General features: G+C 45.7%; 1 protein-coding gene across 5 annotated transcripts in view; it reads left to right on the top strand.

Annotated features, from left to right (window-relative positions):
• Positions 1 to 21,865, top strand: part of PID1 (phosphotyrosine interaction domain containing 1) — an 89,131-nt gene extending 67,266 nt beyond the window's left edge. For all 5 annotated transcript variants that reach the window (XM_086754501.1, XM_086754502.1, XM_086754505.1 and 2 more), the window contains exon 3: positions 19,908 to 21,865. In XM_086754501.1, coding sequence (XP_086610627.1) covers positions 19,908 to 20,384 — 477 coding nt within the window. In that variant the 3' untranslated portion in view covers positions 20,385 to 21,865. The remainder of the gene's footprint in view (positions 1 to 19,907) is intronic.
• Positions 21,866 to 22,426: the final 561 nt, after the last annotated feature.

A 22,426-nucleotide genomic window follows, 5' to 3' on the forward strand; every position in this document is an offset into this window, starting at 1 on the left:
CCGTCCCCATATATTTGTACTGTCCAAGAGGAAGATGAACAGTGCAACTAACTCAGGTGATGGTAAGGAAGTTCTCAAGTTTCTGTAGTGTTCCTTGAAATTTTTCTTATTCTCTGAAGGGTCAAATACAGGGGTTATGCATAAACTAATTTCTCTGTCTTTTCCTGTCCCACCTGCCTGCTGTGTGGTGCCCGTCCTGAACGTGAGTGCTGCTGCTGGTGGCTGCTGAAACACAAGAAGAAGGAAGTAGGAACACACAATCCTTCTTGCATCTCGGTGTCCGAGAGGCAGCTGAGTAAGGAGGTTTTCTGGTGGTATGGGGAGTGCTTTGCCCTTGAGACTGGCCAGATCAGAAAGATGGAAGTTCTGCTCTGTCTTGGAGTTAGGAGGCACTGCAAGTAAATAAATAGTAATTTATTCTCCTGTGGTGGCAACATCTAAGTGGTACCATGATGAGATGCTCCCAGCTTTACAAGCTGCTGTTTGCCTGCCCCATCTTAGTTTCTGATTCCTTCTCTCTTTAAAAGTGTGTTGGCTTATTTGAAGAAACCGATGGTTTAGGTTAAAATAAATAAATAAATAGAGGCTCTCCAGTGCTACAAGATCCAAAGTTACCCGCTGGCGAGGATGGGTTACAGGTCCCTCTCTGTCTCAGTGCAGAGAGGACATGTTTGTTACAGCCTGGCTCTGGAGCTGCTCTTTTTTGCTCAAGATTCAGCTTTTAGAGTTGGAGGTTCTCCAGTTCACCGAGGGCATATTGACTGTGACCAGAGTCCCATGACCAGAGGTGAGGAAAAAAATGTGTTTTACCATATTATGCAGTCATATAAGCAACTGCAGAATGACTGTTTCCAACTCCAGTATATCCCAAACTGTAGACTCTACGGGACCGCTTGACTGGTGGTAGGGAGGTGTCTGCTACAAGAAGAGTGGTTATATTTGGCTACCAAGTGGCTCTCCAGACCCAGCAATCGAAGAGGGGAAGGGTCTGTTTCTGCCATCAGGTTGCAAAGATCTAAAATACAATTAATTGCAAGAGTGTAGACAACATTGAATCAAATGGAATTGATGAAGGTTAAATTTATTTGTTTTCCATCTCTGTTTTCTTTTCTGCTGTTGTTCTCTTAAACTTTTTTTTCATCTCAAACCATGAGTTTTGCCTTCTTTTCTTTAACTCCCCCTGTCCCACTGGAGGGTGGGGGGACTGAGTGAGCGATTGCGTAGTCTGGTCCCGAGCGGGGCTAAACTGCGACAGTTATTTTGGCACCCAACGTGGGGCAACAAAGGGTTGGGATAACCACAGATCTGACCAGGGTGGCTTGAAACAAAATTTGTTATACACACTTACGGTATCAGTTATTAGCTGCTGGTTGTGATGTTGCAGTGATTGGTGTTGTGTTATCCACACTCTCACATGTGCTATGTGTTCCCAGTTATCACCTCGGGGAAAATGATGGGAAATATCCTTTTGTTGTACGATGCAATATCAGTTTATGATATGGTAACATCAATGGCCTTAAAGATAAGTTGGGATCTGTATGCGGATGATTTCCCCCACTCTTTCACCTCCAGGGGAGTTGCAACAGTTTTTGAGATCTTTGAATATCTGGGGGATGTTCAAGCCAGTGTGATGTTATTGCTGTGTCTCTTGAATGTGTGACAGGTCCTCCTTAGGGTTACAAAACCACTTTTTAGGAATATCATCCAGAGATCTGCCCTGATATCCTCTGAGGCGGGATAGTCGTGTGTGGCGTGGTGTGTGGGAGAACATGGGCAAGTATCTAGAGAACTTTTCACCTCCTGTAGTTTGGAATTTTAGTCCTGAGCAACTAAAGTACCCTGACAAAGTGACAGAGTATTTGAAGAAAAAATGCTGTGGCTATTGCAAAGAGGCACAACTGTGCTGGGCCCTGGCCAGTATCTACCAAACCCTGCTCAATGCTCTGCAGCACCCTCAAGAGAAAGAGAGGGAAAACAGCGTGACCTGCACCATGGCTACTCAAACCCCAGCAACAGGCACCGCAGCTGGAGGAAGAAGCTGCTTTGCGCCGAGGAAGAACTCGTCAGAAGGGCTCCTCCTCTTCCTCAGAGGAAGAACTGATAAATGAGATCGGTCACCACCCGATCTCTATCCAGCTCTGAGTAAGCTGCAAGACATGCAAAAAGATTTCAGCCGTTGTCCGGGTGAGCACATTGTCAACTGGCTGCTATGGTGCTGGGATAGTGGGACCAGTAGCCTGGAATTAGAGGGCAGAGAAGCCAGGCAGCTGGGGTCCATTTCTAGGGAAAGGGGCATTGACAAAGCGATTGGAAAAGGGACACCAACCCTCAGCCTCTGGAGGTGACTCCTGTCAGGTGTGAAGAAGAGGTGTCCTTTCAAGGAGGACATAATATGTCACCATGGAGAGGGGCAGGTGGGCCACCATGAAGAGGGGCATCCAGTACCGGAGGGTATTGGCTGTGCTGGAGGTCATCTATGATGACCTGGACAACAAGCAGTTATCTAAGGATCCAGATGAAGTCAAGTGCACACGACAAATGTGGTGGAAGTTTTTTCAAAGTGCACCATCATCAAAATCCAACTCATTGGCAGTTATGACCTGGAAAGGAGGGGAACAAGCAGTGGGTGAACTGGCTGGCCAACTCCGGCCGTATGAAGAAAGCAATTCTATCTTCAGAAATGTTTTTATAATACCCAGCCTGACATTTCATTATCCCAGTACAATATAAATCTCAAATTTGATTAGCTGTCAAGCAGCAACAAAAATAAACCAACATCTTTCCATCATTTTTATTCCAGAAAAATAGCAGGAGGAATCATGAAGAATAGCTGGTTGCCAGAGGTAGATTAAAGTTTAAAAATATCCATTGAAAATTGTCTTTGATTGGGTGGCTAGACTATTTGTTTCCCGGAAGGTGCCATTACGAAGAGCGGTGCTGTTGGCAGCAGATGTTCAAGCTGCCGTGTTCGTTGCTGGGTATAACCCATTGCGGTTTGGGCAGTGCTGGTTTTCTCATCCAGCTTTAGTATTGCTTTCAGGATTCATTTTGACACTGGGATTGCATTGTGCTTACAGGACGAAAACCTTCCCGTAGCTTGCCCAAGATTTGTTTTTCAATCAAGCAAAATTTGAATAAAACATCACTTTTAATTGACCTTGTTGGCAAAACCGTTTGTGGCCACTGGCTGTATCCATGGTTTGAATTAAGACATTATGGGTCCAACAAACCTCTGGTGTGAATCAAATTCAAGTTACCCTAAATTTGAATGTGGTCCCATGTGCTGGAATTTAGGCAATGCAATATTTAAAACATTATTCAGTGTCATAACAAATCATCCATCATACTCTGTGGATCTAGAATTGTTTATAACCATTTTTATTACCGTGAACAGTTTCTAGCTGATATTGTAATTACTATTCAAACGACATGACATCAATCTAATTCTCTTTTGTGAGATTAATGGGTAGGCCAGCCCGCTATTTCACGTGTGTAGCTGTGCAGGCAGCTGCTGGAAGAAGAACTTCAGCAATATTTCTGAATAAACGCCCTTGACTGAGCTCCAGTTCCTAACGAAGATGGGATATCTCCGCAGCTAAGACAGAATTACGATTCCCTCTAGAGCGTGTCTGTCGCAGAGCATTGTTAAGTTTAATGACTGGTTTTTGAAAAAGAGTGAAAAGTTGGTCCCGTCCGCTACAGGTTCACCTCATGCTGGTGGTGATGGCTCAGCCCTGGGTGGGAGAAACGCTTGCGGCTCCACTGATGTCTGGGTGGATGCAGGTTGGCGTTGGGCACAGGCGGTGTCCCGCTTTCTCCAAACAGGGAGAGGCCGTGTCAGACCAGGACTGAAATTTCAGAGTTTTAGAATTCTCTCTTACATTTTTTTTTTGACTGCAAATGCTAGTTGTATTTTCTGTTGGCTTGGATATTTTCAGGAATCTTTCATTCTTTTCAAGTTCGGTAAGTTCATCTCACGAGTGACCATGTGCCATATACAGGTCCCCATGGGCGCCGTCGTCTTGTGACATCAGATACTCCCGGGATTAGCATGCAAACACTTCAAGAGCAAAATTATAGAATGGTTAGGGTTGGAAGGGACCTTCAAAGCCCACCCAGTCCAACCCCCCTGCAAGGAGCAGGGACATCTCCAACCAGATCAGGTTGCTCACAGCCCCGGCCAATCTGGCCTGGAACGTTTCCAGGGATGGGGCATCCACCACCTCCCTCGGCAGCCTGTTCCAATGTTCTACAACTCTCATTGTAAAAATTTTTTCCTAATATCCAATCTAAATCTATCTCCCTCTATTTTAAAACCATTACCCCTCATCCTGTCACAACAGGCCCTGCTGAACAGTCTCTCCCCAAAATCTTTATATGCTTTCTGGTTTGTGTCCGAGCTGCAAAGAAGGGCATTACTTTCCAGGCTATTGCTTGATCGAGATAAAATTAAATATCACCAGCTGAAGTTATAATATTTTATAAGGCATTTGTGATGCATTATGAGCTGCATCCTTAATGACTGATAACTGCAATCATTTTGGAAGCGTGACGTTGCTTTTTTGTGGTAGTATAACTGTAAAACAGGTTTAGCAGCACTGCAGTAGGAATAGTTTATCCTTTGAAGGCTTCACATGGAAACCAGTCTTCATTTTTATCTTAACAAATAAAGAAAGCACTTTATATTTTCCTTCTCAGTAGCAATGGACTGTCGCAGGAAAATGTCTGACTAATTTTTCTCGAGTTTCTGTTCTTGAACCTGATTTCCAGTGATGATTTAGGGGTCGAGAGAGGCATTTGGGAAGTTAAGCCAAATATTTGGGGTACTCCATCCATGTAACCTGGTGGACTCCTTCACTTCTTCTTTTATAAGCCAACAAAGAAACAAAATGCCTGGTTCCCCGGCCCTGATCTGGTGGAGATGCTCAGGCCCTGGCAGCACCTCTGAAGGCACAGGAGCCCACATCCTGGCAACTGGGGAGCTCTGCCCGCCCGTGCTGGGAGATGGGGCCGCTCTTACTCCAGTCGAGTTTGGGTGAAGATGGCAGCTGCCTAGGGTGCCAGTGAGGGTGGTCAGGGTTGGGCTCCCCACTGCCACCTCTGCCTGGGGTAGTGCCCCCCACCCACACCTTTTTCCCAGATAGACCAGCCTGCGGTCGTTAGAAATATTCAGTGGGGTGCGACTGGGAGCTGGGAAGGAGGCCACACTTACGCTACAGCTGTGCCATGCTGTAGTGATGATAAGCACTTTATCTGACCTCTTGGGATTTCCAGATGTTGTTGGTTGCTCCAGTTTGGTATACAGTGTCCTTTTCTCTTCCTTCTCCTCCTCTGTCAGCCTCCAGCGACCACGTATGCCTGGCAGAATAACCTCTCGGCACTGAACTCACTGATCTAACTCGTCCAAGCACATGTGTCATCTCTGTATCACCACAAGCTTTCCTTCCTAACAGGCTTGATCGTGCTGGAAGACTTTATAAGCTAGCAGAATGGATTTCGATCCCGTTCTGCTTTGGTTTTGGTGCAACACAGCTGTTACAATGGTGCCTCGGTTACATTCGGGACAAGCACAGGGTTTAACTTGGCTCCTGGTTCTCGTTCGCCATATGGCACTGCAACGTCGCTCTCATCTGTTCCGGGAGATGCTGCAGTCGTCCCACGTTTCCCTACGTGACACTGATGTACCGCCACACTGTGCATAAACCTGCTGCATCCAGCTTCTAGTTGTATGCACTAAACACAGTTTTCCACACTGAAAACACAGTTTATGAAGTTGGTTTTTTTTTTGCCAGGCCTCTGTGAGCTTTCCAGATTTGTGTTTCAGTCCAAGTCCTTTAATGCAAGTGGCTTTAATGCGGTTTTCTCCCTGGCCCAGGTATCCTGGCGAGCTTTTATGCCTTTTCTTGTTCAAGGGTGTCAAAAATCACTTTTTCCTTCTAGCTGTTGCCCTTTTGCGCAAAGTCGCTGAGGGGAGTGGGGCAGAGCAGTGCTGTGCTCCACTGCCAGAGCGCGGGGGTTGTTCACGGGGTTGACACGGAGCATTGGAAAGGCCAGGGTCAGTTTCGCTCTGCGACCTTGGTGAGTTCCTGCCGTCTGTTGCTTTGCTATCAAACAGTTGGACACCAGTCTATCTCTTTATTTAAAAAAAAAAATAAAGACAGCTGTTTCTTAGTAACTTCAAGCTGATCGTCTGTTGGAAGAGAGAAGAGCGATAGCTCCTTCTAACCAGCAGTTCAGTGGCTCTTCAGAAGAGGAGATGTTTGGTTTTTGGCAGTGCTATGCATGTGGTAGTGTCCTTCAGGTGTGACTGGGGCTTTGTTCATCCCAGAATCATGTGCTGAGAAGTGCACATGAAGTAAAAGAAACTGGCATTACAAGAGTTTGCATTCTCTGACAGGTTACGGGGTGACCAAGGAGAGTATACACATACCTAAGTCAAAATCTTTAAGCCTTATGAAATCTGCTGTGTGTGGCTTTATCCATCTACGTGGAAGGATTTGCGTTAGTCTTCTGTTGACTCGTGCGGTATTTTTCCAGGCCTGAGGTGATGATTGTGCCATGCGGCAAAGCCCAGAGCTTTATCACCTTTTCCACACTTGCAGGACACCCTTGGATACAAATTTCTGTTTTCTTCTTTTACAGTGTGTGTGTTTGTACTTCATTTTAATTTCAAAAGAAGTAGGTGCCTGAAGGTGGCAGCTTAGAGTTGCTCAAATTGGAGCAGAACACGAGCAAGATGAGACCTGTTCTTGCCATTGCGTCCTTGATTTAATTAGTTCAAATGCAAGATCTTGGTTATACCTGACATACTTCTTCCCAATATCTTAAATTTAAAATGTCTGGGTAAACCTTTCAGTATTCCTTCCCATCATTGTGATCAGATTAAATCCATTTGAGTGGCTCTAAGGAGCCTAGGAGTCTCCTTATGGATCATCCAGCGACATCCACGCACTTCCCTGTGAAGGATGCGCTCTGGCTTGCGATCCGCCCTGGAAACAGCTCTGTATCCAGCAAGAGCTTTCTCTGGGTCGTGTTGTGGCTTTTTCCCTCTTCCATGCATTTCCAGTCTTCCCTATTGCAGGTGGAGACTAACCTCTATTTCAGCTTTTTCTCCTTGGGAAAGAAAGATAAACAAGATCCTCCAAAGAATCCTTGCCTGGAGTAAGAAATGCTGAGTGGGGTTCGTTGTTGGTTGTTTTTTTTTTTCCCCTGTTGGTTTTTTTTTTTTTTTTTGTGAGTTTCTTGTAGAAGTGGGATGTTTTCTTGTAAATAAGATTCCCTCCCAGGAATAGCTAGGTTGGCCTGTTCAGATTTGATATTTGCATACATGGCTTAAACTTCAATGCTGTCTATGGGTTTGCACTGTAATTAAAGAATCTTCTACTTGGTTTCGGCCCAACAGGAGATACCAGCTTGTCTGGATCAGGCGGTGGCAGAGGAAAGGAGTGGAAGGCGAGAGGCAGATGATGGGGGACAAATACCGGGTGCGCTTTTACTGCAATATCTGCATTTTTAACATACAGTCAATCTAAAGTAAATTCTATGCTACCCAAAACATGTTTTCTCCCTATTGTGCTGTCATATTTAAGCTCATGCATAATTAAACCTAAACTATATGTTATTTTCCATTTTACAGTATTTAACCAAAATAATGACAGCTTTGGTAGGAAACCGGACCGTTAGGCGCGACTTAGCCAGGGCTCTAATCCTGAGGGAAAGTACATCTGTGGCTCACTCCGGCATCGTCACAGGCTCCCTAGGAACGGGAGCGCTTTGACTTCGCTTCAGCCTAGATGGGGAAAGCGACAGGATTTTAAAAGACGAGTAATTCCTCATTTGTTAATGCGCACACTGACACCTTTTGCCAAATTTCTAGACACTGAAAGAGTGATCGGCTTTCCTTAAAATGCTCCATACGCGTTGCTGTCCGTGCTCGCTTGAAAATCTCTCTGCCAATGTCTCGAAGCAAAGGGAGAGAGCACTCTAAACCCACGGGCTTTCCTGAAACACCTTGAAATATTTAGTTCCTGCAGTCTGGAGAAGAGGACCCTCCCCCTGTGGGCAGTTTATTCCAGTCTTGGCCATCGCTTTGTCAGTTTGCTTCTTTATCCTTCCCTTTCTCTCTGATACTGGAAAGTACTGGAGAAAGTATTATGGGCTGGTTGGACTCTTAGTGTGATAGGATCAAGAGTTATTAAGCTCTTAAAAAGATCTGCTTATTCTATTAAATAATTTTAATAGCTATGTGGAAAATGGTAAGTGTAGGATGATGATGAATGGTGAAGACGAAGTATTTACTCGTTACAGAGCTGTGAAACACCATGCGACCGGAACATATTCAAGTGGTGGTTTGTCTGAAGAACTTCTGAGGTTTTCACCAGATGAATATCGCAGTCTCAGTCAGCAATATGGTAACTTCTGGGTGGTAAGACCTCGTTGAGCCCGTTATGCTACGGAACGGCCTGTGCTCATTGGGTGGATGTATTTTGCTTGAAGACAATGCCATGGGCACTCACACGGGTGAATGTGCTGCTCTGCCGATCCAGCGGTTGCTCTGAGTCAGTAGTGATCCCACAGTTGTGTTTGCTACTGTATCTTTATGTCCTTTCCTTCTTAGCATTCAGACTAATGCAGAGATCCCCCGCAAATATAAATTGGAAGGATTTTTAAAATCCAGATGGCTGGTTGGCTGAGAACTGCAAGACTGGGGCCTTTGATTAGTGTATTTTTAACTGCAGGTATTTACTGTAGTTTCATTTTTTCTTTCAGTCCCTAAACTTTGCACCAGTTTGTCCTGCATCAAACAGATGAACAGCAGGGCTGTCTTTGCAAAGTCAACTTCAGGGCCAGTGGAAACTACGAAAATGAATTTTCTTCACTTTGTAAAAGCCATGGCCTCTGTAATACAAGGGAAGAGAACTGCAGCTATGAGGGGAGCTCCTAGGAGTTCACTGTACAACTGGTGCGAAGAGTGATGGGGTCTGACCTGGCTCATCGCCTTAGAACTTCAACATGTGCCAAGAGAATGGCTTGGAGGCAAAGCAGGTGTTTTTTTTGTGCGCAGGTAATGCTGTAATTAAATTAGCCAGAAAAGGAGGGAGGCCCCCTCTGCGTCCTCACTTCCCAGAGAAATTCCCAGGAGACGAACCTCTCCAGAGCTCAGGTAGCCTGTGTCACTGGGTGCTAAGGATCGCTTTTGGATCTTTCTGTACTGGTTGGAAAGACATTATCCAAATGGAAAGTGACTGTACTGAAGGCCCAGGCTGAATCCCTTCTGAAAACAGGGCCTTGGAGGAACTGTGAACCATGGCTTTGGAAATGAGTTAGAAATTGTATGGCACCTTTGTCTTCCATCATTATCCTTTGTGGGACATATTTGTTCTTTTGAAATCTTTTGTTTAGTCTGTTGACATACTATTGCATTACTGAGTGGGAAATTTCTGGTTAAATTGTTATACAGTGTCATAAAACTTGGAGGCAGCAACGTCGGGCTCTGTGTGCAGAGCTGTATTGCTCCGGCCCTGATCCGGAGTTTGATAACACAAAAAAAAACGAAATAGTAAATCAGAGGTATTTATCTCAGGGCTCATTTAGCAATAAAAAGGGTTGTTTAGCTATTAATGTGCTTAGTGCTTTTTATTAAATCGAAATATGCAAGGTCTGTTTTTCATTGCTGCAGTGTAAGAGCTCCAGGCCAGCGTAGGCACTGTATTTCTTCTTCTCCGGCCTCCAAGTAAGACTTTTCCTGGCGATGCTAAAACTTGTGAGAGCTGGAAAAATATCTAACGGTTTTGCTAAGTCATGGAGCTCATTTCACATAGTGATGCATGAAGGAGATGTAAAACTAGCGACTGAGCGCCTCAGTAGGAGACTTTGCAGATGGGGTATGGTTACATTTGTATGGGGGGTGATACTTCTGCATTCTCCCGCTCTCCTCAGAGAATGGCTTTCATCTGCAGCGTCTGGAGGATAGCAGAAGGAGTAAGCACTGCCATTTCTAGGAGTCTCTTGTGCCTATGGTTTGTTTCATAATTTTCTCTTTTTTTTTTGAGTGTTACTGGTCTTACGGCACGCAGAGGGAGGGAGAACTGAAATGGTTTAGTTGTCATTATTTTTCTTCTGTTCTTCCTGCGATGTAGGCCTGACACTTCTCTTGGAATACAAACCCAATCTGTAGTCATCTTCACTGGTCTCTGAAGCCGGCTCCCTTCCCTTTTGCTCTTCATTTCAGGTGCTGTCAAGTTCTGCCAGGAAGCAAGTGCAGTTGGATGCTTGGTCTCCAGAACTGAATGTCTTGGTAATGCGGGCTTTGTTCAGTTTTATTGCTTGGCATCTTTTAAAAGGAAGAACTAAAGGGCAAATACAAGGATCTCGTGGGGAATTCTCAAAGAAAGGACCCTTGAGGACAGATCTCTTGGCCATTAAAGATTCTGAAAAATGTGCACTCTGCATGACTTTCTGGGAGTACTTCAGTGTCCCAAGTCTTGGAGAGTACATAAAATGCACATGTCTCGGTGGAAACAGTGGCCCAAGTTACGTAGCCATTCTCGCACTCGCCCTTTGCACGCTCCATTAAGTACAACTGGAGACGTTTTCATAGGGCTGGTGCCAAAGTGAGCTTTCTGTGGGTTGGAAAGGAAGGGGAACAAAGTAAAAGCGAACAGCCTGCTCCTCACCTCCTCTCTGCTATGAGACAACAGCTGTAAGGAGCCCAGGACCGAAAGCTTTCTGAAACATGATGAGTTGTTTAACTGGATTTCCATGCTTGGTTTCAACTTCATGTAAATAGTGCGTAGGGGAAAAAGCTTGTGTGTAATTTGAGCATAAGCATGAAGGTAGATGTCTCTTTATGGGGGAAATCATGATCATACAAAATTACACCACTTTCTCCTGGCAGAGGGGACATTCTCAAAGTGAAGGCTTTGAGGTGACAGCAGAGAGGTTTTGGAAGGTCTTTGTGTGAAGGAAACGCCAAGTAATTGCAGCCAGTGACTGCCATGTGGGTTGGGTTTCATCTCACTTCCCTGGCTGCCTCCACATCTCTCCTCACCCTGGGAAGACTCCTGAAGGACAATGGTAAATGGACTGGCCTATCCAAGAACCGATTTCGACCTGGTGGTAGCTGGGTACACAGGAAGGAAAATACATGAGGCAATGAAAGGAGACAAAGGAGGAAAGGTATCTAAATAGCAACAGAAAGAAAATACTTGGGAATAAAAGTAATCATCAACTTGTACGGTAGGGTGTCCAGCAGCCCTGCTGAGGTTGTGGTTGATCGATGTATTTGTTCATTCTGTTACGTCTCGCAATGCAACATTTTAAAATCACTGCTAGAATTAAATTGATTTTGCGAGTTTTAAATAGTGCAGCGTAAATCTTCCACTCACATCAGGACCCAAGTGTCTCTGACTGCAAGCTAGTTGCAGTTTGCTAGTTCCACTTGATTTCATTTCAGACTCATTCCCGCAAGCCAAACCATAAAACCAGCTTCCCGTCCAGCGGAAAATGAAACGCAAGAGATGATCCATTTGTTGCTGACGGGAGGTTGTGGGGAGCAGAGCTGGCTCTTGCTGGGGTTGTGTTTGGGCTTGGTCAACCACTGTCCAACTTGTCAGAGACCCCTGGTCGCTGGATGTAAGTTAAGTGCTCTTAGGTCTAACTGGGAACAGTAGTTGAAGACCCAGGGTGGTTTATAAAGAGGGTCCCCAAGCGCCATCAATGGGAGGCCTTGGGTTTCATTTGGCTGGGAAGAGGGCCTCTGGAATGTCTGTGTCCTCTTGGGTGTCTCGTTCAGAGAGGGGATAAGATCCCAGAGATGTGCCCTGCCCTCGACAGCCGTTGTCCTCGGTCCCTGGAGCGTTTGTCCTTCTTGGTGGCTGAGGAATGAGACGTCCTTCGTGGGTGAGCTTGGCTTGTTTATTGGTTTTGGTTTTGAAGGGAAATTTTAGCATTGTGTTAAGACTTGGGTTCAGCTTTGTTCCCACTAAAGGAGTCAGATGCTGGCTGTTGACTTAACTGCTGAAGAGGTGCGGACACTTCCAGCTTTTTCAGGAGGTGCTCTTTGATTCCTCAGAATAAATCAAACGTTAACTGCTGATCTTTTTTTCCCTCCCTCTTAAACCAGAAGGCAGCCATCAGAGACGATGGTTATTTTCCATTAAACGGTTGCTCAGCTCAGTCTGTTCTCCCTCAGAATGTCATCTCCAAAATACAACGGTTCTTCACATGCCTCTGTAAGCCACGCTACTGCATTTACTGAGTGTTTCTGGGCTCTGAGGAGCCCAGTGCTTCCCACAAAGACCCTCGTGTTTGTGCTGCGAAAGCTTTGGCTGGATGGCGGGCGACGTGGGTGAGGAAGCAGCAACAGGCAGAGGAAAACTGCGCAGGCTTTTTTCTGAACTGAGTTGTTTTGTTGGGTCTGACTTAACCAAATGTTGCTTGAATGCAGTTCATGGTATTTGCTTAGTGATCCGGTGGAATGTCTGGGATATTTTTGTTTTTCTTCTGGAGCCAAAAAGCTGTTCTTGGCTGCAAATCCCGAAGCAGCCAGCCTGAGGCAGAGTCACCGTGGTGCCCCCGGGGTGAGGAGAGCCGAGCTGCCGCGGTGGCACTGGGAGACAGGCACCCAGACTGGCATGGAGCATGCCTGCTGTGCTGGGAGTTACGGATGTTCAAATGACTCCACAGCTAAATTTGCTTTTAGTGAAATGAAAGATGTGCTGTGACCGACTGAGCTGTCAGGCAGCCTGCTGCCCGCTCGTATCCCAACTCTGCTGTGGACAAAATAAAAATCCAGTTTCAGAGCTGTGCGGCGCTCTGGTGAGCCCAGAGCGGGAGGCCCTGTGGGCTTCGTGGACGCTGCCATCGCAGTGACGCTCCCGGCCGACCTCCTTGTCTTCTGGCTGGCGTTCCAAGCACCGCACGGTGTCCCCTGGCCCCAAGGGACCAGCAGACGTCCCGGTGGGTCCTGCCAGGCCACCCCAGCCTTCTCTCAGAGAGCCTCTGCCGGGCCTTGTGACCAGGGATGGGAAAGCAGCATGCCGCATGAAGTGGAGGTGTTCCAGGGCAGTGGCCATGAGGAAACATGCCCCTTTAATCTTATTTTTTTCTTATCTATATTTTTATTTATTTTTGTCTCTGAACTGAAAAAGGTGATGTTTGGGGTCCACCGGCGCCATATCTAGGGCAATCTGCTGATGCCTTTTGGAGGCACTGCATCCAGACAGCTTTGGACTTCGCCTGGCCTGGTGCCTGGTGGCATGGCCAGCTGTTGGGGCACAGGGGGACCCGAGCACAGGTTTTTCTGAGTAGCAGCTTCTTGCAGTGTTTTCCAGACCTGGTAGCAATGTGGAGATCAAACGTGCTTTGTCCTGGCCTCGACGATACTTGCACATAGGCTGGGTGAAGCTTAGGCTTTCTCACCCCGCATCTGCTTTTATATTGCTAACCCAGATGGCACCTGCGTGTTTATCAGTGTTACAGCCACAGAATCATAGAATCTTAAGGTTGGAAGAGACCTCCAAGATCATCAAGTCCAACTGTCAACCCAACACCACCATTCCTACTAAACCATGTCCTGCAGTGCCACGTCTACATGTTCTTTGAACACCTGCAGGGATGGTGACTCCACCACTGCCCTGGGCAGCCTGGTCCAGTGCCTGACCACTCTTTCAGTAAAGAAGTGTTTCCTGATGTCCAACCTAAACCTCCCCTGCTGCACCTTGAGGCCATTTCCTCTTGTCCTATCACAACTGCTGAAGAGGTTCACACACTTGCAGCTTTTTCAGGAGGTGCTCCTCCCTACAACCTCCTTTCAGGCAGCTATAGGGGGCGATGAGGTTTCCCCTCAGCCTCCTCTTCTACAGACTGAACAACCCCAGTTCCCTCAGCTGCTCTTCATAAGACTTGTGCTCCAGACCCCTCACGAGCCTTGTTACCCTTCTCTGGACACGCTTCAGTAACTCAGTCATACAGTTACTGCTCATAACAAGACGTGCACACTTCCTCGCAAAGTTGCTTTTGGCTGCTCCCTTCTTCAAGTCTCCTCTGTATTCCTCGTAAATACTTTTGCAAGTTTACCCGATCTTTAGGCTGGTGCTTCTTTCTTGGCCGGGAGGAGACGACGGTTTACTTTGCTGACTGGAGGATCTATACCCGTGCGTCCTGACACAGACCCTTCTGATCGTTTTTTTCATTACCGCATGGCCTGAAGTTGCCACAGGAGAAATTCTTCAGATTTCAGGAAGAAAATGTCTCATTACCTCTGCTTGCCTCGCCTTTAAGTGAGGCATATCTTACTGTCTTGGATCAAATGTGACCAGTTGCAACCAGACCAGGTTTGAGGCTAGAAGAATGTTTATTTTAAAACACAGATCGACAAAAGGGACACGCTATTCCTAAGATTTGCATAAGATTGAAGATCCTCTAGGGCATGCTCTGGTGATGCAATGATGGCAGTAAATACTGCTGGCTCAAGTTCCATGCTCTATTTGTTTTAATTTTTTAATTTTCTTTATTACTTTTGACAAAGACTTTCATTGGCTGGTGTGGAGGAAATACATATATTAAAGAAATAACTAAGTAGTTAGTTTTCCATATGGTACTTTGATCACGGCCTAGTGAGAGAGCCCAGAGTCCTGCATGCTTACATGTTCCCACGCCAAACTCCTGTGCCAACTCCATCTGCCCTCCTGTAATGTAATAATTATGCCTCTTTACAACTTGGCTCTGCTTTCTTGGAGTGCTGATAGTCTGTGGACTGGGGATAGGGAACAGAGGAAGAAAAAAAATCGGGCCGCCTGACTTCAGGTGCCCAGCTGAGGCTCATGAGGTAGAGGCAGTATGGACTTATGTCTGTAGGGGAGTCAGATCTGGAGCCAAATTGACACATGTAGGAGCTAAGTTGTTCTTTATCTTGTATGAGCTGCAAATCATAGAACCACAGAAGGGTTTGGGTTGGAGGGGACCTTCAAAGCCCATCCAGCCTAAACCCCCTGCAAGGAGCAGGAACATCTCCAACCAGATCAGGTTGCTCAGAGCTGCATCCAGCCTGGCCTGGAATGTTTCCAGGGATGGGCATCCACCACCTCTCTGGGCAACCTGGGCCAGTGCTCCAGCACCCTCAGGGTAAAATTTTTTTCCTGACATCTAATCTAAATCTATCTCCCTCTATTTTAAAACCATCACCCCTCATCCTGTCACAACAGGCCCTACTGAACAGTCTCTCCCCATCTTTCCTGCAGCCCCCTTTAGGCACTGGAAGGCCACTCTAAGGTCTCCCCGGAGCCTCCTCTTCTCCAGGCTGAACAGCCCCAGCTCTCTCAGCCTGGCCTCACAGCAGAGCTGCTCCAGCCCTCTCAGCATCTGCGTGGCCTCCTCTGCACCCTCTCCAACTGGTCCACGTCCTTCTTAAGGACATAAACAATAAACAATGTGAGCTCAGCGATAAAGAAAAGGATTGAGTATAGAAAGTAAAACCCTCTGATTGCTTCTGACAAATCACGCTGCGCTAGAAGTGAAAATGTCTGTGGCAGCTGCTGTACTGCTCTTTTCAAAGTTGGTCAGCTCTTGAGCCTGGTCGTTAAAAGATATTTTCACTGTACATTGCTGGACTGAAGGGGCTGAAAACCAGAATGTCAGAATACTCAGATGTTTTTGTGTATCCAGAACAGTGCATGGAAGACGAATCTTCATGTCCCTTGGCAGGAGACATCCCTATGCATGAGATGGCTGTAGCGGTGTTACGAAAGGGCAGAGGCGCAGCGTTTTTCTGTTGAGGACAACTTTGTTGGATGCTGACACTGGTGTTGGCAAGTCTCTAGGGTGAAAAAGGAGCTCTTCAGAGCATCTTGGCTTTTGCTAAAGGTTTGAATGTTTGCAAGCACAGAAGCGCTGAAACCACAAGCGTATTTTATGTCGTGTTGGGTGACAGTGGCTTGCCGGGGACTGAAGGCTTGGATGGAAAATGCTGGTTTGCCAAAGAAAGGCTTTCCACAACACGGATAATTTTTAACATGCGCAAGAAGTTATTGTGAGTTGTATCTTCCAGAACTGCAGGGGAAAGATGGAACACAGAAACCAAAGGACTGAAAATGCCATCAAGAAATTTATTCCTACCCGTGGAAGAAGATACGATATGAAATGCCTTTATTGCTGAAGGCTCACACAGCAGCACTGAGCTGGCTTTTCCATTCCTTTTCCCACGTAAAATATAGTGTCCAAGACAAGTCAAGGCTGCAACAGCTTGATCATCATTTACACGTTACAACCAACTTGTGGCTACTGTGCCTTGCGCTGAGGCTAGCGAGGAGGGAACCTAGCAACCTTGGTGTCTATAGGGTGACACTTGCTGGAGGACATGCAATGTGGTGCAAATTGGTTGTCTTTCTGGCCTGGTGTTTGCTGCCAGGTGACCTCTGCCCAGTATTTTGGAGGAAGGAAAAGCATTATTCAGTCCTGGTGGACTTTGGCTGGGGGTCAGAGCTGGGTTGTCACAGGTGCGGCTTTCAGCCTGAGCAGTGGCCATCGCCAGTCCTTGTTGGTGATCACCCTCTAGTTAGTAAGGCTATGTGGTTAGTTCTCTTCACTGATGATACACCATCGATTTGAATGGAGAAGACCACCAGTGGGAATTTTTGCCTCAAAATATTTTTTTTTTCTCCATCTGATAATGGAAGAAATCAACTGTTCTTTGATCTTTGGTTGGCAAAGTTGGAAATCAGAAAGGAAGACAGTTCTACTGTGATAGCTTTACTCTACTGATGTGTGTGATCAGTGGTTTCAGGGCGTGGAAATAAAGGTGGGTGTGCTGGGGGACGTGATGAGGTAGGAGCCAAAATGCAGGAGTGTTGTGTGTGGAATAACCTGTAACTGAGAGCAGAGGCAGAAGCGCCCTATACCTCTATCTTTTGTCGCTTTTAGTTCGTACTGGTACCGTCCCTGCAATTATGCAAACGTTAAAGTCTAAGTTATAAATTGGCCAGCTCCAGATGGATTAATATATAATGGCTAATACGCAGATGATATTTAATCTTGAAGAAAAATTTGTTCTGAACAGGATGCTGTCTTTTTTTATGTCAAATATTTGAGGTGTCTTGCCAGCCCCTCTGTCCCAGATCCGTATTGAGCAGGGAACCATGAAGCCATCTTTCTTCACTGAGACCTTCTGTAATGCTCCTCTTGTGAAATGCTTGTGTCTCTACTAGGAAAAAATGATCATTCATTTAAAAAGAAACAAGAAGTAAGGTTAGTGGGTGTCGATGTTTTTATGTAAGACACAGAGACCAGAGGTTTTGCTTGTTCTCTCCTGTGAACTCCGTGTTGTGATGTCTAAGCACCTTATTTATGTCTAACCTTATTTATGTCTGACCTTATTTATGTCTAAGCACCACATTTATGAATGTGTCCTCAAAGGAAAATGAAATTTATATAATGGGGATGCAAAGTGGTGTAAAGGAAGGAAGGAACTTTCCAAAGGTTCCTACACAGTTACACTGTGACAGAACTGGGACAGTAAATCAGACCGTTATGTCCCGTTTTGGTAAATGAGCCATCATCCCATCCTCCTTAGTAGTTACTTTTGCCTTGGCTGTGTTTAGAGTAATTCACTGCTTTTCTTCATGAGGTACAAATACTTTATTTGTAGGAAAATATTTTTTTTTTTTGGAACGTCACACTAGGCAGCCCATGCGTGGATTGATGGCCAGCAAGGGGTTGCAGTTAGGAGCAGGGAAAGAACAGCGAGAACATTAAACTCAATTTACACTCGCATGTGAGAACCCACTCCGGTCTTGCTCTTCAGCCACTGAGATGTCCCGAGCATCACTTGGGAATCATCTGTGTGCTGGTGGTGAATTTGCAGTGCCAAGATCAGCAGCGCTAACGGCCTGGGAAGCCCCGTAATAACGCTTCCCAGGTGGGACATAGCTGCCTTTGCCTTTCTGTCCTCTCCCATTCCTCATGCCGTTGAGCTCCCGTGCTTTCAACACCTTCCTCTCGCAGCCAAGCCCGTCGTGAAACAATTCCCTGCGTTTACTGTCGTGCTTGTTTCTGCGTGCTCCAAGTGATACTGCTCTTCTCTAAACAGCAGATGGCCACACAAGATATGTCCAATGTGCAAATTTGCAGGCTGATCTTGGGCCTTTCAGGGTAACGTGGTTGTGGATGTAGGCCGAAATACCCCCCGGTGCGTTGTGGACACATTCCTGGTTGGGCTGGTGTGTGCACTTTGGACGTGCTGAGTCGGCGCTGCGCGCTCCGAGGTTTTCTTTGGAGTTATTCTCCAGTGCTTTAGGGAACTCAACTCTCATCGCTAATAAAATAAAATAAAGCAAAACACTGGTAGGTCTTGCCTTGTTAACTGTTCTAGCTATTGTGTTTCCCACTGTTCCAAAACATATAAAACTTTATAAGATTTAACATATTCCCAGGACAAAGCATGAATATTTATAGGCAAAGAATAAGACTTCCCACTTTGAAATGTCAGTGCTATGAAATTGCTTTTTTGGCAGGCGTGATAAAGCCACACAGACTTCCAATAATATTTCGTAAGCTTTTTCCTTAATTATGGTTTAATTTAGGTCTCTGAGTTTAACAAAACCTATGAAGCTTTCGGCAAAATATTTTTCTTGTGGAAAATTTTGTTTGCATGGAATACAAATCCTGAATTCGCTGTGGGTATGATTTTTTAACGTGTTTAAATGTGGAAATCCCTTTTTTTTTTTCCTTTGCATTTCTTAAAGCGTATACAAAATAAAAATAGCTGGTACTGTGTGTTTAATGCAGAATTTTGAAGAAATTAGTGTGGACAGTGCATGTGATATTACTTTTTTTTCACCAATGCCTTGAGTAAAATGCACATGAGGTTCTAAGATGTCACGCAAGAGGCACAAGATCCTGTCTCAGGCAGTTACCGCTGCGAGAGGCAAATTAGAAGCAATTTTACTTTCCTAGAGTTGCTCTTAAATGCACTGTTCTGACAGCAGCAATAAATAGAATAATCCGCATAATTGTATTTATGTGGCATTGATCTGTCTTTCCTAGAGAAAATCCCTTTTCCCGGATAAAATAATCTTCCATCCAGCTGTAGGTGGAAGAAAGCCTCTTTAGCAGCTGCACAGATTTAGGGGAATGTTTCTGCACAGACTTAGCGCAGAATTTTGAGATGGACCTCTCAAAATTGACTTTTAGTGAGCAAGTACAGTCAGGGCACTAAAGACTCCTTGCTTTCCTGTGCAGACTGAATAACAGGATATCTGCTCAAAAGAGCTAGACAGAAAAGCAGAGAGATGATCTGATTAAACTAAGGTAGATTTATGACTAGATTTTTTAAACAGCATATTTTCTTAACTTGATGTAATAAATGCCTCAGCCATTCTCAAGGATTGAGTTTTGAACAGCTTTGAGCTATTCCTGTCTTAATACTTGAGTAGAAACAGCAGAAGTGGTGGAAAACAGGATCATGTTGGAAGAAATCATTCGAACAGTTTAAAACCCTCTGCCGTGATCATGCTTTTCTGACCCCCCGCGGTCTTGTGTTATCAAATGGAGAATGTCTCCGTCTCCCTAATATTAACATTTGAAACACGATACAAATAAGTTATCTGAATAAATGAGAAGGTGATGAGCATCACGGCGCTCTGAGGCCTGCTCCGCTGGCACTTCCGCGAGCTTATGCGAGCTGAGAGGAGCAGTCATGGGCTCTGGAGCTGGGCCGAAAGCTTTGTTTGCTGAAAAAACAAATATCTGGAAAGCAGTCTGAAAACTGTTTTACTGAAGGTGATGGGGAAATTGGGAAGTTTGCGGAGGTGGGGAGGTGGGATTCTTTTATTTTCCAGGCAAAGTTCCGTTCCCTGGGATGGCAGAAAGCCATCTCTCTGTGTTTCACCTGTGTTTGCTCTTCTTTGCAGGTTACGTACTTGGGTAAGGTTTCCACAACGGGGATGCAATTCTTGTCAGGCTGCACAGAGAAACCAGTCATTGAGTTATGGAAGAAGCACACGCTCGCCAGGGAGGATATTTACCCAGCTAACGCCCTCCTGGAAATCCGCCCTTTCCAAGTCTGGCTGCATCACCTGGACCTCAAAGGCGAGGCGACAGTCCACATGGATACCTTTCAGGTAGCACGCATAGCCTACTGCACTGCTGACCACGACGTCAGCCCAAACATCTTTGCCTGGGTCTATAGGGAGATCAACGATGACTTGTCCTACCAGATGGACTGCCACGCCGTCGAGTGCGAGAGCAAGCTGGAGGCCAAGAAGCTGGCCCACGCCATGATGGAGGCCTTTAAGAAGACTTTTCACAGCATGAAAAGCGACGGCCGGATCCACAGGAACAGCTCGTCAGAGGAAGTGTCCCATGAATTTGAATCTGACGATGGCTGACTGAACTCATTCACGGTTCAGCAAAGGCAGAAACGGCCTAGGGAATGAGAGCTGATAGATGAATAAGCGACAATTGAAATTAGGGAATGAAAGGACTGCCAAACACTTGTCTGACCAGCTTTTTAAATCAAAAGAGCAATTCAGTACCTACAGATATGCGTCATTAAAGTAAATAGGTTACATTGAATACTGCTGCTGTTGTAAAAGTGAGAAAAAAAGCTTCCTCCCCCATCTCTTTCACCCACCCATCACTGTCCCTTCCTCATCTCTTTAGTTCAGGCGCCTACCATGACGTAGATTCATTCCCATTTGTCTCACAAGACTGGTCAGGCAATTTTATTGCTTGCTCCTCTGGCATTCCTAGCTGGGGGCTGATGCTGATGCACAGGAGCAGGTAGACCTGGAAAGCCCTAATGGTTCCTGAAGAATCTTTTTCCATGATGCATCACAAAAATCCTTTGACCTGAAAGAACCGTAATAGCCTTTTAGACTAATGACCGGGCATTCTGCAGTTAATTCACATTTCACAGATTAAAAAATGGGAGAAGATGCTTGTATGTACACATTATATCATATGCTATCCTTTATTTTATTCATTGTACCTGTTTTCTTAATATACCTGCTGCCAAGTCTTTTCACCCAGCACCAGTAGTTGCAGTTTCAGACTATAAACTGCAGGATACCAAAAAGAAGTGGGCAAAAGTGCTCTGCGATGGCTAGGGGTCCAGCGAGCCAGTGCCATGATCTGTGCGTATTCCAGCGCAGGATGGGGCCGCCTGCTAAGAGCTGAGGGAAGCTTGGGTCTGTCAGTGTTTGAACCGTGACTTCTCGTCAACCTCAGGTCTGAAGTGATAGGAGCACAGTAGCCTCAACACGGCGGTACCGGTCTCGGCGTCGCTGGTCGGGCGGCCCTGGCGGGATGGCGCTGGCGACACCTCGTCGCGTAGCTGGGGCTGCGTTACTGTAAAGATCAAAGGAATCGTGCCCCTGGGAGTCAGGTTTGAGCATCTGTTCTGCTTGAGAAGCTCGTGTCAGGATTCCCCTGTCTTTCCTTGTTCCCAGACATGCGGAGTCATGCCTTTCTTACACGCAGATGTTTAATAAAACTCGGATAAAAGGAAAATCTTGTTTCCCTTGACATTTTTTAAGGCCGAGAGCAGATCAATAGTTTGCAAGCAACGCTGCTCCTTTATACAATTTTCTTCATAATTATGGTTGCGTTAGGGGCACTCGGGCACCTTAGAGAAGCCTTAAAAAAAAAGCTGATGGAAGTGGATAGCTGGGTGTCCGCGTTTGTGGGTCTCTGTGGCTGTGTGAGAGTGTTCATGGGAGTCTCGTGCCAAAGCATGTAGATGGGCATGGGACGTACTGAGGAGGGCCCACACCTCTGGAACACGTGCTTGTTGCTTTACAATGTATGTAAACTGTTCTCCAGCGTAAATGCATTCATACTTTAATAAAAAAAAATGTTTTGAGTTCAAGCTTGGGAGTTTTAAGCTGTCTTTCCAAGGCCAACTCTGTGGTTTTGTTTTATGTGTGTGGGTTCTGTGTTCATTTCGTTTAGTGGAACAAAAATGTTAATTTATTTCCATTCAGTATTACATCAGTCTCCATGAGGATTACCTTTAACATGTTTAAAGTATTTTCTTTTAACTATTTAGGTGAATTATTGCTGTGTGATTTTTTTTTCTTTTTTTTTAACTTTGCTGTGTGTGAACATGCTTTATAATTTCTGCTTTGCAGGAGGTGGCAGAGATATCCCCCCCCCACACCTGGCCAGTTGAATGAGCTCTGCTGAGAGGGAGCAGGATCTCGCCCTGCTCACAGAAATCGCGGCGTGGCTCAGTGTGGCGTTAGATGGTGGGATGGGGAATAAAACCACCCCAACTGTTTCTCTCTGAATTGTTGGATTTGTTTTTTCTTCCCACAAGTCTCATTTGGAAGTGGAGGGTCATGAAATCTGAGTCCTGCCATGTGCGTATCGGTCTTTTTGACCAAGGCAAAATTAGGCAAAACTTCCTTCAGCTTTTGACAAATTATTT

The sequence above is a fragment of the Chlamydotis macqueenii genome, chromosome 9 (assembly GCF_036417535.1).
Source record: "Chlamydotis macqueenii isolate bChlMac1 chromosome 9, bChlMac1.mat, whole genome shotgun sequence".
Classification (NCBI taxonomy): domain Eukaryota; kingdom Metazoa; phylum Chordata; class Aves; order Otidiformes; family Otididae; genus Chlamydotis; species Chlamydotis macqueenii.